This window comes from Notolepis coatsorum (genome assembly GCF_963971535.1).
Source record: "Notolepis coatsorum genome assembly, chromosome: 5".
In the NCBI taxonomy this organism is placed as follows: domain Eukaryota; kingdom Metazoa; phylum Chordata; class Actinopteri; order Aulopiformes; family Paralepididae; genus Notolepis; species Notolepis coatsorum.
Window position 1 is genome coordinate 66271084 of NC_140169.1, and position 20355 is coordinate 66291438.

General features: G+C 42.9%; 1 protein-coding gene across 1 annotated transcript in view; it reads left to right on the forward strand.

The window, feature by feature from the left end:
* Positions 1-14463, forward strand: part of LOC311229290 (UDP-glucuronosyltransferase-like) — a 29457-nt gene extending 14994 nt beyond the window's left edge. Inside the window, exons 2-5 of the mRNA XM_084315363.1 lie at positions 4719-4850; positions 5374-5461; positions 5670-5889; positions 12426-14463. Coding sequence (XP_084171489.1) covers positions 4719-4850; positions 5374-5461; positions 5670-5889; positions 12426-12708 — 723 coding nt within the window. The 3' untranslated portion in view covers positions 12709-14463. The remainder of the gene's footprint in view (positions 1-4718; positions 4851-5373; positions 5462-5669; positions 5890-12425) is intronic.
* The last annotated feature ends 5892 nt before the right edge of the window (positions 14464-20355 follow it).

Here is a 20355-nt window from a genome sequence, read left to right on the forward strand (position 1 = left end):
GCTGCCTAAACTAGCTCAGAAGCTACTTCCCTAACTATCCTAGCCTAACTAGTCTTCAGCGGCGTTACCAGGCTCACCAGAGGTCCCCCCAGGGATACCGCCCAAAAATGGAAAACAATACAAATAAACAAAGTGGAGTAGGTTTCACCTTCTCCCGCCGGCTTGCCACCCAGGTACACTCAAACTAAGCTAAAGGTCTTGAAATTAGAGGGCTACTAATCAGCATACATATAATATGATTGGCACCATCGCAGGGCTAGTAAACAAACTATAGCTTTTATCCTCAACTGGATGGGGGACCCTGATGTAAACAAGACGAAAGTCCTCTCTGGTCTACATCCCCCCAGCAACCGTGCGCACTGAGCTGCACTGTATTGCACCCACTCTCCAATCTGTTAATAAAATGCTCAAACAAACAATCAACTGCCTTCATTGTTTGTCCACGTTAGCTTTGGTATGCTATTTGATAGCCAGTTTCAGTAGCTTGGCATTACTCCTGATCGCATTTGAAGTTGGCACTGACATCTCTCAAACCAAGTTTTCATTCATTCACTCATTCAGCTGCGTCAGCTTCCTTAGCTGTGTTAGATGCTTGTACCAGCATTTGAACCAGGTGAAAGTTCCTGCTCGCTGACCCGTATGGTCTGATGCGCGAGTTATTCCATTTACAACGACACAGGAGTACCTCATATCCCTCGGTTATTTTGTCCTTGTCTGACGGCGCGTTTCAGCCACTCTTCTGCCGCCGCCCGTGGTTTGTAACTGTGCAGCTTTACTCCCGCTGCTGGGGTGAAGGGATGGACAGGATGCCACTCAGTTGTAAAACGGTTTTAATTCTTTTCTCCAACAGGTTACAAACCTTGAAACAAAACACACATTCAATCAATAACTACCACAATAATACTATCATTCTTAAAACAAATCGCTTACACACATTCACTCACCAGTCCTCACTCGTTTCCCTTCGCTGCTGTCAAATTCCCCGCAACTTCTTGTTTACTGTTTCACTGACACCACGTGACGTATCTCGACCAATTACAGCCCACTCCTCGCTACGTCCCTGGATCACATGTGAATGAATACACCTCCATTCACAACTTTAACCAAGCATACAGTGCCTCCATACATCCGAAATGACAATATAATTATAACCATAGCTCAACTACCACTAATCAACATTCACATAAACGCACAGCATAAAAAACAACACAAAAAAAACATTACTTATTTACAAACGCAGACTAAAGTGCACCTAACCTCCACCACCACAATAGAAAGCTGCACAGACATCAAGGCCACCTACCTAATCATCGTTTCCCCTTAATTGGCTGATATCAATCCCTATCTCCTAGCATGTCCTATATGCTCTGTAAATAACTATGTACAGATACCGAGATGTCACACCATGTTACCTGTTACCTGTTTATTGCACAATATTGTTTTGTTGGATTCTATTATATGTTGTACCACTGTATTGCACATCGTTGCGGGCAAGACCACCCGCATTTCATTGTATACTTGTATGCCGTGACAAATAAAACTCTTGACTCTTGACTTGACTTGACTGAGCCGTTCAGCCATTATACTATAGTGTGATGTGTGCCTGGTGCCAGTGTATGGCAGCCATTGAGCCTGCGTAGCCCAAGGTTGGGTGCTACCAGCAGTGGTGGTGAAGGAGGCAATTTCCACCCTACATTGTGGGGAGCGCTTTGAGTCTGAGAAAAGTGCTATATAAAATGTAATGGATTATTATTAATTCATTATTATTATTAACAAATTAAAAACAACAGACTCAACAAACTCAACAAACAGACTCAACAGAGTCAACAGACTCAACAAACAAAGTCAACAAACTCAATAGACTCAACAAACTGTACCCCTGTTTGGGGTGTTTGGGGGACTGGCTGTTTCTGGTGGGGTTCACATGCCTTCGAGCAACATTGTAGTTATTGTACTTATTTTATACCTATTCTTATGTCTGCATGTTTACGTTGCACTACTTTTATTGTCTTTTATACCTATTCTTATGTCTGCAATTTAACTCAACTATATGCTGATTGAAGATAAGATAAGATAAGATATTCCTTTATTGATCCCCTTGGGGAAATTCTGTATCATAGCAGCATGGGGGGGATTTTATGCCAATGTTCATTTGATATGAATTGCTGTGGTGCACTCTGGACCCTGCATGAAAATATAGAGTAATAAGATAGATAGAGTTATTCATATTTATTATTATTATATTGTAAAAAATGTATGCATTCAAATGGCTGTATGTCTCGATGACATTGAAAATGTGAGTGACCTCAATTGTCCTTTCGACAATAAATAAAGGTTTGAACAATGGAAATAATTTTTCTGAATTCTTTGACACATAGTGACTCACATTTTCACATTTCATGGGATCTTTAAAATACTTGTTTTACAAAGTCCTCCTCGAATTCAGTATTCTACGGAGATCGTTTCCAAGGACCGAGCCCTTTTTCCTGTGTTTTTTCCCTTAAACTACTTCATGCATGTGGGGCGACAGTGGCTCGAGAGGTAGAGCAGTCGTCTGGCAATCCGGAGGTTCTCGGTTCAATTCCCGCTCCTCCCGGGCAGTGTGTCGATGTGTCCTTGAGCAAGACACTTAACCCCTAACTGCTCCCGATGAGCCGGTTGGTACCTTGCACGGTTTCCTCCGCCGTCGGTGTGTGAATGTGTGAGTGAATGTGTGAGTGAATGGGTAAAAATGTGAGGAACAAATTGTAAATCGCTTTGGATAAAAGCGCTATATAAAAAAGCAGTCATTTACCATTTACCATGGTCAATTTTTGTTAATGTATTTTACAATTATAGCACATAAAGGAGAATTATTACACTCCACCGCTATTAATTAGATTAGATTAGATTATTTAATGACCACACAGCCAGGCTGGTGGAATTTGTTTTCAGTGCATATAACATTGTTCCAACATGGAACATCACGTACAATACATACTACATGCAGTTAAATACATAGATACGTAAATACAAAAACCACAACATCACAAGTGATGTCCGTAACAGCAGAGTTAGGGGGATTGTTATAGAGAGTTCAGTGTCCATGTGGCAGTGGGGAAGAAACTGTTTTTAAAGCGGGATGTTTTGGTGGTCAGAGATCTGTAGCGCCTCCCGGAGGGCAGCAGCTGGAAGACATGGTGTGCTGGGTGAGTGGGGACAAAGATGATTTTTCTTGCTCTTCTTATTGGGTCTCATTCCCGAACGGATTTACGACAAAACATTTCCTCTTAGGCAGATTTCTGCCCATTTAAGACATATTAGCGCTAGTAGCGCGATTCCCCAAATCAATCATAAGGAGCACACTTATGATTGATTGACTAATTGAACATGTTATTAACTTGACAGACTGTGTTCTCATAGTGATTCCTTCATGTCAACGCTACAGGCCTCCTTGGAATTAATTATTTAATCATAATTAAAATAAATATGACAATATTTGTACGATAAGAAATTACGCATTTGATTTCGGAAAAATAAATAATATGGATTCATCTGATCACAGGGCAGCTGGATTAACCATATCTGAACCAGCTATTTTGGACAAATGTATAATTACTTTAATTACTCAGATATTCAAACACAATTATGCAATTATTGTGAAATGATTGAAAATAATAATTATTTAATGCCTTCTGTGGAATTTGTATTTATTATTTGTTACATATCTGTTTTAATTTAAATTATACATTTGAAAGAATGCAAGTCAACATGCAATATATCCCATTGATTGGTATACAATGGGACAGACCTTTGTTTTATATAGCTATAAACCTGCATTCCTTCGAATATATCATTAATCAATTAAACTGATATTGAAATACACTATATAGCCTATACACCAACACTGAAATTACAGTGGATAAATAAATAAGAACTAAAGCTAATCGCGTGGAAATAGACTGCACTAATATTCCATAAGTCTTGTGTGCGCCAGACTGTACTTATACTGTACGTAAGGCAGAGCATATATATAGTATCTACTAAATCCTAATGAAACAAGTAACTAGAATAATATAAGCCTACTGTTCATTCATTAGACACGTAGGCCATACTGGCGCACACAAGACTCTGGCGGCCTTAATATGTGTATACTGTACTGTACAGTACTGTACACATATTAAGGCCGCCAGAGTCGGGCCTACCATGAGCGGACTGCATGGGTTGCGCGCGCGTGTGTGTGTGTGCGCGCGCGTGCAGCGGCAGGTGCCCGAGCTGTACTATATATGATGACAATACAATTAATCTAATCTAATTTCGATGGGTCGCAAAACGCTTCCGCATCCATTTTCACATGGCTGCATCATTAGTTGCCTTATAAGGAGCTCTGGAGGTGTTGTTTTGTATGCAAATGACCAGACGGGAACACGCGTTCATGTTTCAGACTGGTGCCATTCCCGAACGCAGATTATCTCAGCTCAGATAGTTTCAGCCCCTTAAGACATATTACCAGCACGTTGGGGACTCAGAGTGAACTTGTCATTGATTCTGTCTCAGTCGGTTCCAAGAGAACTCTTTGGAAAATATTCGGGAATGGGACCCATTATTCTTTGGCGGTGGAGTGATTCGAGTGACTTATTGATTATTCTTTGCATTTTTTTTTTTTAATGTGAGGCTCTCTCTTGTATGTTAGACCTTGACAATATAATTTGATGTCTTCCTGTTTCCTCCCCCTTCAGGACCTGGAGGAGTTCGTGGAAGGCTCTGGGGAGGACGGCTTCATCGTCTTTACCCTGGGATCCATGGTGTCTCAGATGCCCGAGGAGAAAGCCAGACAGTTCTTTGAAGCCTTCAGGCAAATCCCTCAAAGGGTAAAAATACAATACATGAGTCTTCACTCGTTCAGTCGGATCAACTCATCGGCTGATTAGAGGGAATCGTTCACAAAGTTGAAACAGAAATACTCTTGTTTTAGTCATTTTGCATTTCAGTCAGCAGCATGTCAATCAGCAGCACATCAGTCACATCAGTCACATCAGTCACATCAGTCAGAACCACATCAGTCACATCAGTCACATCAGTCACATCAGTCAGAACCACATCAGTCACATCAGTCACATCAGTCACATCAGTCACATCAGTCACATCAGTCACATCAGTCACATCAGTCAGCACCACATCGGTCAGCAGCATTCTCACATCAGCCACTGGAAACTGTAGCACTCCAGTACATATACAGCATACAGTACATAGACGTAATCATTATACTTGCAACAGTCTAAAACCATAGAACTTTGTCTCTTGCACGGATTAGCTCCAGAAACCCCATATTAGTAAATACTAATGGTGTGTAGATGAGATGTTAAGCTCTGGTGCTGCTGTTGATGTTTTCAGGTGGTGTGGAGATACACTGGAGTTGTCCCCGAAGATCTGCCCTCGAACGTCAAACTTATGAAGTGGCTACCTCAAAACGACCTTCTAGGTATTTCTATTTCATTATTTTTAGCAAATGGAATCCTTAGTATTGAAATAAAAAACACAATTGCCAACGTTTCACAAACAGGGCATTCTTACACCTCGCTTATTCCATTTGAACTGGGTCATGCACCAACAGTGCTACTCAAACCCTCACAATGCTACTGTGACAACTATTTTGCAACGCTTGCATTTTCTTTCCTGTGCCCACGTAGGCCATCCCAAAGCCAAAGCCTTCATCACTCATGGAGGGACACATGGCATCTACGAGGGCATCTGTAACGGGGTTCCCATGGTGATGATGCCACTGTTTGGGGACCAAGGAGACAACGTGCAGCGCATGGTGGCCCGCGGGGTGGCAGAGATGGTCAATGCCTTCGATGTGACCACAGAGAAGTTGGTGGAGGCCCTCTCTAAGGTTATCCATGACAAAAGGTGAGACAAAGAGATTATAATGGGGGCTGCGGCTGGGTAGCATAGAGGTGTAAGCACTTGCCTACCACTGCATTGACACTGGGTTCGAATCCAGCTGTCAGCGGTACCTCCGGCTTGGTCAGTCGCCCCTACGAACACAATTGGCAGTGTTCGTGGGTGGGAAGCCGGTGGGGTATATGAGTCTTGGTCATTGCAAACAGCGACTCCTACTGGTCGGTCTGGGCGCCTGTTCAGCAGGGAGGGGATCTGGGGGAAATAGCGTGAACCTCCGCACGCGTTACGTTCTCCCAGTGATACTCCTCGCTGTCAGGTGAAAAGATGCGGCTGGTGACTCCACATGTATCGGAGGAGGCATGTGATAGTCTACACCCTCCCCAGACCGACAGTAGGGCAGCAGGTGGCAGTCTACACCCTCCCCAGATCAACAGTAGGGCAGCATGTGGTAGTCTACACCCTCCCCAGATCAACAGTAGGGCAGCATGTGGCAGTCTACACCCTCCCCAGATCATCACATCTGGACAAGAGGAAGGGGAACTATGTGAGAATGCTGTTCATCGACTACAGCTCAGCATTCAATACCATAGTCCCCTCCAAACTCATAGCCAAGCTCAGGGACCTGGGCTTGAACTATGACCTGTGCCAGTGGGTCCTGGACTTCCTGACGGGCAGACCCCAGGTGGTAAGAGCCGGCAACTGCACCTCCTCATCCATCACGCTCAACATAGGGGCCCCCCAGGGCTGTGTTCTGAGCCCCCTCCTCTACTCCCTGTACACACATGACTGCGTAGCACAGCGGAACAACAACACCATCATCAAATTTGCTGATGACACAGTAGTGGTGGGCCTGATCTCTGCCAACGACGAAAGGGCCTACCTGGAAGAGGTAGAGAACCTGTCACAGTGGTGTCAGGAGAACTGCCTCTCCCTGAACGTCAGCAAAACAAAAGAGATGATTGTGGACTTCAGGAGGTCGGGGGTCAAGGACTACAGCCCCCTCAGCATCGACGGGGCACCAGTTGAGAGAGTGAACAGTTTCAAGTACCTCGGAGCCCACATATCCGAGGACTTGACATGGACCACACACATTGACAGTGTTGTGAAGAAGGCACGACAACGCCTCTACTTCCTCAGGCGCCTAAGGAAGTTCCAAGTCAGTCAGAAGATCCTTAGGAACTTCTACTCATGTACAATAGAGAGCATCCTGACCGGCAACATCACCTCCTGGTTTGGGAATAGCACTGCACAAGACCGTAGCAGACTACAAAGAGTGACACGTTCAGCCGAACGCACAATTAGAGGGGGGCTTCCCACCCTCCAGAACATTTACAACAAGCGGTGCAAGGGGAAGGCTAAGAGAATTATTAAGGACTCGAGCCACCCGAACAACTGCCTCTTTGAACTGCTGCCGTCAGGCAAGCGATACCGGAGTCTTATGGCGAGCACAGAAAGACTCAGAAGGAGCTTCTATCCCCAGGCCATCAGGCTGCTAAACGAACAATAATCGCTAAACGAACAATAATCACTATGCAACAACCATCAAATGCACACAGCACACACACCCACAAGCACACACTCACTCAAACAAACAACACACTGCAGCACCCACTCTCCACACTTTAGATCACACAAACACACTTACACTTTATATTTATTGATAAAGGATTTGCACTACAACTCGTACACCTACTGTGAATTGTACCTAAACTGCACCTCGTCCATTTATGCCTTGCACTATATAGTATTGTATATTAGTACACTGCACAGTATTGTATATTGTATGGTAACTACGTCTACGAACATTGTACATATGTCTAAACTGAACACTGTGACCTCTTTTTTTACTTCTAATTTTTACTATGTTTTTATTTCATACTTATCTTGTCATGCACAGTCTCTGGAGCGCAACAGTAAGAAGCATTTTGTACAAAAGTATTCTGTACTTCTGTATGACAACTATTAAAGAAACTTGAAACTTGAAACTTGAAACAGTAGGGCAGCATGTGGTAGTCTACACCCTCCCCAGATCAACAGTAGGGCAGCATGTGGTAGTTTACACCCTCCCCAGATCAACAGTAGGGCAGCATGTGGCAGTCTACACCCTCCCCAGACCGACAGTAGGGCAGCATGTGGTAGTCTACACCCTCCCCAGACTGACAGTAGAGCAGCATGTGGTAGTCTACACCCTCCCCAGATCAACAGTGGGGCAGCATGTGGCAGTCTACACCCTCCCCAGACCGACAGTAGGGCAGCATGTGGTAGTCTACACCCTCCCCAGACCAACAGTAGGGCAGCATGTGGTAGTCTACACCCTCCCCAGACCAACAGTAGGGCAGCATGTGATAGTCACACCCTCCCCAGACCAACAGTAGGGCAGCATGTGGCAGTCTACACCCTCCCCAGACCAACAGTAGGGCCGCATGTGGCAGTCTACACCCTCCCCAGACCAACAGTAGGGCAGCATGTGATAGTCTACACACAGGGGTGCCCAACCTTTTTTGAACCAAGATCTACTTTTTAATTTACCACCTAGCCGAGAGCTACCAGCCAAAATTTGACCTACTCTCGGCTAGTATTAGTATTAATAGTATTAGTAATACCCATTCAATATGCACATGACAGAACATATTATATGGCATATAATATTTTCTGTCATGTGCATATTGAATGGGTATATAATATAATATGCTATTTTATATAGTGTGTAGCAATTACAAGAATGACGAGACTAACTTCTCACGTTGGGCATGCAGGCAGCATGACCCATTTATTTCACACTCTGCATACACACAGACAACACACACACTCAATTCAATGGGCATGAGAAAACATGAGTTTACATTGCCAAAGCAAAAGTGGAACAATACAATCAAAACAAAAATGATATATGTACAATTAAAAGGGAATAGGAATGATGTGTAAACAGAGCTGTCACATTGCAACTGACAACACACTAGTGTTGTTACGATACTGGAATTTCGAACTTCGATACGATACCTTGAAAAGTATCGATATTTGATACCATTTTCGATACCACAGGGAAAAATGTTAAATCTTAAAAAGTAAAAAAAAATTTAATAAAGATAAATATGTATATATATATATTTTTTTTTTATTTAACTAAATTTTGCTTTTGTTGCTGGTCGATTCTCCTCAGCTTCTCTCTGGTACTATAAGAGAAGATAATAACACTTTTAAAACCCTTTGTTTATCTTTAGATCAGACATTTAAAAATAACTAAATGATCTAATCTTAGAAATTAAGTTAAGTTAATAGTACTGCATGTTAAGCATAACAGATTGATTGAACATTTTATTAACAGATTGCAGAATGGGTACAATACAGTACGGCTCAATACACACAATTGTTAAGGGGATGCAGACCAGAGAAAGACTTTCCTCTTGTTTACATCAGGGTCCCCCATTTTCAATTCATCATAACATTTGACATACAGATAAACAGTAGTTACATCCAGCCATTTATGACATACAAGATATACAGCACTGTTTAAGAGACAGAGTTTCTAAAAGAGAGTATATACAGTTAATTAACTTCTGACCATTATAGTCAACGTTTTTTCCTATGAACTGAAACTCATAAGACCACATAAGGCTAGCATCATTCAGTTACAGCTATATTGGCCAACATTAGCCAGCTATCTAGCCAGCTACTGCACCACGAACTGCCAGCCAGCCAGCTGGCTACCTTAACTCACAATACAACAGCTATCCACTCCAGCCAGCTACTGCACTACGAACTGCCAGCTTGATTGATTGAAAAGCTAGCCAGCTGGCCACCACCAATCCAGCCAACCGTACAAATTACGGTCTCAGCCAAATCACATCGATTTGTACAGTTAGTTAGCTAGCCATTCCATTGTGAATTAAAAAGTAGCTAACGTTAGCCAACTGAGAAAGATAGCTAGCTAACCAACAGCTGCAAGCCTGCAAACAACAACGCAGTTAATATAATGAGCTATCCGTAGTAGGGCTGACCTTTGATTTCTTTTTGGAATTCGAAGCTTTGGGGCCGAAGCTTCGAGATACATTTTTAATTCTTTTTTATAATTTTTTTTTTAATGTTGTGGGACTTGTACAGCACTTTGTTCAACTGTGTCAGTGCTGTAAAGTTTAAACCTTTTTAAATCTTAGACAAACAAAATGCTTTGCTTTCATGAAATATTGTAAGCCGTCATTTGAGGCTTTATAAAAGCAGCACAATGAACACAAATCTGTCAGTGCCGAGTCCGACCTCATCTTAAATAACAAACAGCATTGCTTGTTGTAGTTAACAAAGAGAGGCAGAGTTGATTTTGCAAAAAAGAAAAAAAAGAAATTTTCTTTTTTTTTATTTGTTTATAATCGAATTGTATTAATCGAGATCTACTTGAAATCAGCCCGCGATCTACCTGTGGATCGCGATTGACTGGTTGGGCACCACTGGTCTACACCCTCCCCAGACCAACAGTAGGGCAGCATGTGGTAGTCTACACCCTCCCCTCCCCAGACCGACAGTCAATTCTAAATGTACATTTTACTCTCTGACTTTTTAAGTTCCATGTTACCCAAATAGGGTATCAACACCCTAAGGCAGTCACCTAGCAATAAAGATTGTGACTCAAGATCAAAGTAACTAAGTGATAGAATTTCAACTCAAGCCAACATTGGTTTGAGTCGGCCGCAGTCAACCAGCACCTGCTAACGGGTCTGACCCTTTAGCTCTGCTGGTTAGTGTAAACTACAGTCAACCAGCACCTGCTAACGGGTCTGACCCTTTAGCTCTGCTGGTTAGTGTAAACTACAGTCAACCAGCACCTGCTAACGGGTCTGAACCTTTAGCTCAGCTGGTTAGTGTAAACTACAGTCAACCAGCACCTGCTAACGGGTCTGACCCTTTAGCTCAGCTGGTTAGTGTAAACTACAGTCAACCAGCACCTGCTAACGGGTCTGAACCTTTAGCTCAGCTGGTTAGTGCAAACTACAGTCAACCAGCACCTGCTAACAGGTCTGACCCTTTAGCTCAGCTGGTTAGTGTAAACTACAGTCAACCAGCACCTGCTAACGGGTCTGAACCTTTAGCTCAGCTGGTTAGTGTAAACTACAGTCAACCAGCACCTGCTAACGGGTCTGAACCTTTAGCTCAGCTGGTTAGTGTAAACTACAGTCAACCAGCACCTGCTAACGGGTCTGACCCTTTAGCTCAGCTGGTTAGTGTAAACTACAGTCAACCAGCACCTGCTAACGGGTCTGAACCTTTAGCTCAGCTGGTTAGTGTAAACTACAGTCAACCAGCACCTGCTAACGGGTCTGACCCTTTAGCTCTGCTGGTTAGTGTAAACTACAGTCAACCAGCACCTGCTAACGGGTCTGAAACTTTAGCTCAGCTGGTTAGTGTAAACTACAGTCAACCAGCACCTGCTAACGGGTCTGAACATTTAGCTCAGCTGGTTAGTGTAAACTACAGTCAACCAGCACCTGCTAACGGGTCTGAAACTTTAGCTCAGCTGGTTAGTGTAAACTACAGTCAACCAGCACCTGCTAACGGGTCTGAAACTTTAGCTCTGCTGGTTAGTGTAAACTACAGTCAACCAGCACCTGCTAACTGGTCTGACCCTTTAGCTCAGCTGGTTAGTGTAAACTACAGTCAACCAGCACCTGCTAACGGGTCTGAAACTTTAGCTCAGCTGGTTAGTGTAAACTACAGTCAACCAGCACCTGCTAACGGGTCTGAACATTTAGCTCAGCTGGTTAGTGTAAACTACAGTCAACCAGCACCTGCTAACGGGTCTGACCCTTTAGCTCAGCTGGTTAGTGTAAACTACAGTCAACCAGCACCTGCTAACGGGTCTGACCCTTTAGCTCTGCTGGTTAGTGTAAACTACAGTCAACCAGCACCTGCTAACGGGTCTGACCCTTTAGCTCAGCTGGTTAGTGCGGCTGCCTGTGGATCCTATGGTCCCAGGTTAAAGTAAAGTCAACTATGCCATATAATGGTGTCTTCATGTCAACATTAGCTGTATAATGGTGTCTTCATGTCAACATTAGCTGTATAATGGTGTCTACCTGTCAACATTAGCTGTATTGTATAATGTTTTCTTCATGTCAACGTTAGCTGTATAATGTTGTCAACATGTCAACATTAGCTGTACTGTATAATGGTGTCTTCATGTAAACATTAGCTGTATAATGTTAATAATAATAATAATAATAATAATAATAATAATAATAATAATAATAATAATAATAATAATAATAATAATAATAATAATAATAATAATAATAATAATAATAATAATAATAATAATAATAATAATAATAATAATAATAATAATAATAATAATAATAATTCATTTTATTTATATAGCGCTTCTCAAGGACCCGAAGTCGCTGGAATGTTGTCTTCATGTCAACATTAGCTGTATAATGTTTAATTCAAGTCAAGTGTTCCTTTATTAATCCCCTTGGGGAAACTCAGGATAATGTATAATGTTGTTGACGTGTGTATCTGTTACATCACCGGGCTTCATGATGACTCCACAGCTACAAAGGGAACATGGAGAAGCTGTCTGCGATCCACAAGGACCGGCCCGTAGAGCCGCTGGACCTGGCCGTGTTCTGGACGGAGTTCGTCATGAGACATAAAGGGGCCGAGCACCTGAGGCCTGCCGCGCATGAGCTGAACTGGATCCAGTATCACAGTCTGGATGTCATCGGCCTCCTGATTCTAATCACTGTGGTCTGTGTATTAGTGATACTGAAAGGCTGCTTGTTCTGTGTGCGCAAATGCTGCAGGAAGCGGACTGTGAAGACAAAGAAAGAGTAGGTTTTTTTGTACTGTGGTCCCTGGCATCGATTTTGTAAATACAATTTGACAGCAATGAAGAGAATCTTGAGTTTGAAGGAAATAATGAAATTGTTATCTGATTACAATTAGAAAACTGTGAGCATGAGTGTGTGTGTTTGTGTGTGTATGTGTGTAAAATCACAAATGATTGTTAAAAAAAACACAACATTTTTAATATTTTCAATATATCAAATGCAAAGTGGATTTCTCTCAGGGAGATTATTACAGGCTAGCATGTGTCAATGATAAGCAACACAACAGATTTTTATGGATTTTTAGTTTTTTTGTAATGTCAGATTTAACAAGAACTCTTTTCAGAAAAGTGGAGTATTTAATTTTTCATCTGAAATTACAAAAAAATACAAATCCATCAAAATCTGTGTTGTTGCTAATCATTGACATATGCTAGCCTGTAATAATCCCCCCAGAAAAATCCACTTTGTATTTCATATATTGAAAATATTTAAAAATAACTTCTGATGCCATCACACACACTGGCATTTAACGGATTACAATTCTAAAATGTATTGAATATGTGGTGGTTATGATAAGGGCTGAAGTTGAATAAAAGATTCATGAAAGAAATTATTTCAATATAATAATATTTTGATGCCGTTTTTGAAGAGGACAATTTTGTCCCTTAAATATCGGGTGGGCCAAAAAGTGGCCATTTTTGTTTTTGTTTTTGAGGACTGCATACTTTTTGCAAAGCTTTATACTTTATACGTATAGCACATGCATGAGCCTGGTCTCTTTTGAAAGGTAACATTCTGAAGTTACTAAATCAAAAAAGGATAATCACTTTTAGTGCTAATGAAATAGAGTAACATAGGTTTGAACTTGAGTTGAACTTGAACTTGTGTACTCACATTTCTCTGTAGTGGTTGCCAGATTCCTGTTTTTAAAGGAACATGCCAACATTATGGGAAATGCGCTTACCGTCTTCTCTAGCTTAGCTTTAGCACAAATTAATGGAAGCGGATACGGACCAGCTAGCCTAGCTGTTGGCCAAAAACCACTCTCCCGGAAGTTTAACCCTTTCACTGCCACACTACAGAAGGTTAACCCTTTACTATCACACTACCGACGTTAACCTTCTGTAGTGTGGCAGTGAAAGGGTTAACCTGCTGTTGTGTGGCAGTGAAAGGGTTAACCTTCTGTGTATTGTCGCAGTGAAAGGGTTAACCGCTTGGCAGTGCGGCAGTGAAAGGGTTCATCTAGGCTAGTGGTCCAAATCTGCTTCCATTAATTTGTGCCAAGCTAGCCTAGCTTGCAGCCTGATAGCTTTCTACTGAACACACAGAGAGGAAATTAGTATCTATCTTCTTGTCTGACTCTGGAGAAGATGGTAAGCGCATTTGCCATAATGTCGGTGTGTTCCTCTAAATCCTACAAAGCACTCATTAGCTCTGTATTCTGTATTAGCTATACATTCTATGATATGAGGGTTTCCCCATAATAATTTCCTAACTATTTCTTGATACTATTGCCGGGGGAGCGACAGTGGCTCAGGAGGTAGAGCGGTCGTCTGGTAGTCGGGAAAGGTTCCCAGTTCGATTCCCACTCCTCCCGGGCAGCGTGTCGAAATGTCCCTGAGCAAGACACTTTACCCCGCCCTAACTGCTCCCGATGATGCAGGTTGGCACCTTGCATGGTTGCCTCCGCCATCTGTGTGTGAATGTGAGGAACAAAAAATTGTAAAGTGCTTTGAATAAAAATCTGTTTTATACTTGATATTTAGACATTGTTGCACATCCATCAGCCTCGTATATCCCTCAAGTTGTTTTAGGAAGTGGCACCACTGACCGTTGTTAGCGGGTCAATGTTGACCCGGGGTCTAACTCAGTCCTGACCACTAAAAAGAAAGGAGTATCACTCAATATAGTTAATACTACATCCTAACTAACATGAGCGGCACAGTGGTGTAGTGGTTAACACTGTCGCCTCACAGCAAGAAGGTCCAGGGTTCGATTCCCGCTTGGGGACCAGGTTTCCATGATGCCAGGTACTCAGGTGGGGTATCTCCCAGGCCTTTCTGTGTGGAGTTTGCATGTTCTCCCCGTGCTCGCAAGGGTTTCCCCAGTGGCGGCTCTACCACTAGGGGCGCTAGGGCGCCGACCCACCTGCTGGCCAGCTGCTGTTAAATCAGAGAAGAAGACAATAAAACTTTTTCGTTTTTGTGTTTTATAGCCCTATAAATAATATAAACATGTTTCAAATTAATAATATTTACTCATTTTAAGTATGTTTGTATTTCCAATGCACAATATAACGTTATTATCTAAATTAAAAAAAACATCGTTTTCCAGAGCAGGAAGTGACATCACGTTTTTTTTATTTTTTTTATTTTTTTGTATTTCTCGGCCCGGGCTATACGCGATAGCGCTCTGAGTGCGCGTCACAGTTTGATCGCTGTCTCCGTCACAGCCAATCAGTGCATACGGCGTTGTGCGTTGAAATATGACTATTATGTTGGAATCCGAGCGCGATTTGAAGCGGTCTAGCCAGCAGCGTGAACTTCTGTGAAGAATTTCCATAGCCGCATTTCGCGGAGACGCTCTCTGATTGGCCGACGCCAGTATTTTTTTCCATGGCAGAATTTCACAGAGACGATCTCTGATTGGCCGAATCCAATTTCTAATGTTCCAATTCTAGCTTCTAGCTTGGTTCCTAGGTTGGTCTAGGACTGTTGTTTGTCTTAGAGCGTGCCGTGCCGTGACTGCAAGTTCTTTAGACTGTTAAGCTTAGGCACTCTTTCAAAGTTGGTTAAGGTTAGAGTTTGTCTTAGAGCATGGCGATAGAACGCCAGGTAGTTTGCAGTCTGTTCGAGCGGAAATGGACAAAGGAATGTACTTGTTGAGTGTTGTGCTAACGAGCTCAGCTGAGCTAACACTTGGCTAACAAGCTATATGGCGGATTATACACGTTTATCAAGCTCTCCTGCCCTGGACGTTTCAACTAAACAGTGAGTCTCTCTCTCTCTCTCTCTCTCTCTCTCTCTCTCTCTCTCTCTCTATCTCTCTCTCTCTCTCTCTCTCTCTCTCTCTCTCTCTCTCTCTCTCTCTCTCTCTGTGCTTAACGTTAACGTTTGTAAATAGTTTTTTTTAGGAGCAGTACTGTTAGGCTACTGCTGTGCTGGCCATTCATGAAGCGAGACATTGCTGATTGTTTATTTATTTTATAACACAAGACTATGACTACCAACTGCCTAGCCAGCCGTGTATCAATCTTGGATGCAATAATAACGTTACTTACCACACTGACTATGTCGATGGCTCATTGATTTAACTACTGCAGCTCTCTCGGATTGAAAATACGTGGATTATGGCTTGTTCAATATCGTCTATGTTTGAATGAATGAATGAATGAATGAATGAGAACTTTATTAACAGATTGCAGAATGGGTACAATACAGTACGGCTCAATACACACAATTGTTAAGGGGATGCAGACCAGAGAAAGACGTTTGTCTTGTTTACATCAGGGTCCCAGATCTTCGATTCATATCGATAGTTTAATAGCTAGCCTTGGCTCGTTTAACAATATGCAAAATATGTGTACAGCCCTGTACTCATACTGAAGTTATTCTTGGTATATAATAGGTCTGATTGTGTAACGAATCGATTCCACGTCGCGCTGTGTGTGAGAGAGAGAAGGAGAGAGGGAGAGATCTGCCTGTGTTTGGAGACGGGCGAGTTTTGTTTCTAACTTTTCTATTTATATTGTGTTTCAAGTTGTGAATTAGAGTCTAGACTATACTTTATTTGACTGGTTGTGTGTTGTTGTAGTAACAGCTGAGCGACTCGTTCATAAGAGCCGATTCATTGCCGTGAGCGTGAGTCGAATCGCTCACGTCTTGCCATGAGTCTTGCGTGGTACAGTACTGTACTGTACAAAATATTTGGTATAGCGCCCCTAGTGGCGAAGTACCCACCGGCCGCCACTGGGTTTCCCCCCCGATAAGATAAACCCAATAGAAAAACATGCACAACAGATCGTTAACGCTGTGGCGTCCTTGACGAAGACGGACAGGAGCACTTGGATTGGTCCCCAAGGCGCGGCTCACGTTGACGCCTGTCTGCTCCCGGCTGCCCATGGGGGGAAGGACAACGGGATGGGAAAAGTGCAGAGAGACATTTCATTGGCGACTCAGTGCATGTGTGTGTGTGTTCCTGTGGGTCGCCCATCTCGCGTGTGTGTGTTAGAACTGCATGACAAATAAAGACTTCTAGTCTAACAATTATTATTATGCATTCATAACCATATAATCCCATTGTAATTTGATTTTATGGCCCCCGAGACACATCATGTCCCTTATTTTTAAGATGAAAATGAGGTTGTTAAATCATAATATACTAAACGTGAAACCCATAGATAATAATGTTTTCTGACTATAATAGAACAATATTAGAATATAACTTCTGAAAAAAAGTTTAGTATATTTATTATTATTTAATTTATTTATATTTAGTATTTTTATAGTATAGTTTTACCTTGCCGGGTAAATAATGACCCTAACACCACAGTCGTGAACATAGTTTTGCTGTGCTTATATATGTGTTGTGGAGGATATCATGAAGCCTTGTTCTAATAAAATCAACTACATGGTAGTTATTACATATTATAACATTGAAACGGGTCGCTGGAGTGGAGACCCTAACACCACATAAGGTATGTATGTATGTATGTGATACACTGCTTACAAGTACTTTAACAGTAAAGGGTTAACCTTCTGTAGTGTGGCAGTGAAAGGGTTAAAGTGACTCACAACCTGCGCTCCTCTTCCTAGGAGGACAGGAAGTCCCGAATACCTGCTTCAAGTTCAAGTTTCAAGTTGTGTTTTATTTGTCACATGTACATTACAGTGAAATGCTTGGTTCTGCATGAACACCCTCTGATTGTGGTTCATACAGTAAAAGTAAAAAGAATAAAGACCAAACACTATGCAAATTATACAATATACAAAAGAGCCCCCCCCCTGCCACAGCGCTCACCCTCCCTAGAGAACAAGCTAGGGGTCCAAGACAGGGCCCCAGAGGCCCCCCCCTGCCACAGCGCTCACCCTCCCTAAAGAACAAGCTAGGGGTCCAAGACAGGGCCCCAGAGGCCCCCTCCTGCCACAGCGCTCACCCTCCCTAGAGAACAAGCTAGGGGTCCAAGACAGGGCCCCAGAGGCCCCCCCCTGCCACAGCGCTCACCCTCCCTAGAGAACAAGCTAGGGGTCCAAGACAGGGCCCCAGAGGCACCCCCCCTGCCACAGCGCTCACCCTCCCTAGAGAACAAGCTAGGGGTCCAAGACAAGGCCCCAGAGGCCCCCCCCTGCCACAGCGCTCACCCTCCCTAGAGAACAAGCTAGGGGTCCAAGACAGGGCCCCAGAGGCACCCCCCCCCCTGCCACAGCGCTCACCCTCCCTAGAGAACAAGCTAGGGGTCCAAGACAGGGCCCCAGAGGCACCCCCCCTGCCACAGCGCTCACCCTCCCTAGAGAACAAGCAAGGGGTCCAAGACAGGGCCCCAGAGGCACCCCCCTGCCACAGCTCTCACCCTCCCTAGAGAACAAGCTAGGGGTCCAAGACAGGGCCCCAGAGGCCCCCCCCTGCCACAGCTCTCGTGAGAGAGATGACTGACACATAGCATCCACTACATCATCAACCTTTATTTATTCTCGAAATTACAATTGAGGTCACCCTCATTTTCAATGTAGTCGAGACTTTACAGACAGTTCAATGCACACATTTCTACAATATAACAATAATACATATTTATAGCTCTCTACATAGTACTCTCAGTCCAGAGTGCACCACAGCAATTAGTATAAAAAATTCAAAAGAAAATTAAAATTAAAAATTAACATGCGCATAAAATCAGCACACAAATAAAAGTAGTGTAATGTAGACATGCAGATTTAACAATAGGCATACAATAAATAAGTACAATAGTATAATGTCGCTCGAAGGCATGTGAACCCCCCCGGAACAGTCAGTCCCCCGAACACCTCACACACCAATCCCTACCACATCCCCATCCAAGACACCCCCCCCGATAAAGCATGCCATGCTAGAGAGCAGCAGTCCTTCCCACTGCAGTTAGACTCTACAGACTCTACAGCTCTATATACTCTAGACCAGTATTTCTCAACTGGTGGGTCGCGACCCAAAAGTGGGTCGCGGGGCCATTTTGAGTGGGTCGCGGATGTGTGTGTAAAAATATAAAAATAAAAAGTATTTTATCATTTTTCTTTTGCACTACTTATCTTTGTGAAAGTGGCTTCTCAGCTCTGGTCCAGCTGAAGACAAAGCAGAGGAACAGATTGGACATTGAGCAGCCATGACCTCAGAGTTGCTTTGTCTACCATCACCCCAGACTTTGAGACTCTTGTCAGGAGCAAACAGCATCCCAGTTATCCCATTAGTTCCCTGTGATGTTAAGCTAAGCTAAGTCTGCTAAGAAGCATATTATTTATTATTATTATTGTATTTCATTGTGTTTTTATCCCTAGTTGCACTTTTGTTGCAACCAGGGGCGTCACTTTGGTATGGCAAGGTATGGCACTCACCATACCTTGGCAAATAAATATGTAGGATATGTGTATTTGCGATTATACATGCGCAGGATGTGTGTATTTGCCATGTCTCGCCCCTTCATCAACGGAGGCCGACACACAGTATTCCAATACACATCCCACTACATCCTGTGCATGTATAATCGCGGGAGGAGGCCGGGGGTGTGGTCTCTTGTGTGTAACCTGGACTTGCAATGGATAGGTTTGTTGTCAAAAGCGGTGCCGGTTGGTCGCGATGAAATGGGCTGTGAGGTGGCTATCTCGAGGCAGAGTATTAAATTGCCTTTTTTAACTCGGAGAAGAAGCACAGATTTTCCTTGCAGACAAAAACATCCCATTGGCCGAGAAATGTGCTGATAATGAGCTGGATTACGAAACTCTGTTAGTGACACTCCAGGTTAATCAGCGGAGATTTTGGGGTAATTTGTCTTTCGTGTGACGAGTTTATCATGTGCTTTTATTTTGATATTCCTTATTTCCATGTTGAAATTACGCGATGCATTAAGTGTGGGGTCGCCAAAAAAAATCCTAAATCAAATGGGGTCGTGGTATAAAAAAGTTTGAGAACCCCTGGTTTAGTGATTATAACAGTGCAGTTCAGCATTCAGTAATTTTTGATACTACATTCTGTTGAACACACACCTCAAAACCTAAGGAAAATTGTGAAAAGACAGTTATTATAACTTCCGGTTTGAACGCAATGTGAAGCGACACGCGTTTGGTTATAGCTCCGCTCCCGTCAACGTTAATTTCGTTTAAAAACCTTATTTGAACAATATCAAAAGAGATTAAACCACATCGTATGTATTGATAAGACCTTCTACTAACTATATCAAAAGACATAAACACTCAACATGGATACTAAGGATAAGAAAAAGACTGGAAAGAGATTCGGCACGGATACCCCAACGGCGCCTATTTTGACACGGTCAAAAAATACAACAGGCGAGGCAACGGCGGAATCGTTGTTGACTAGCCCCGATGGGGGGACTATAATGGAGAATATACCGGGACCAATGATGACTGGCCCAGAGAAGGAGACAGCAGTTGATAACACAACGGCA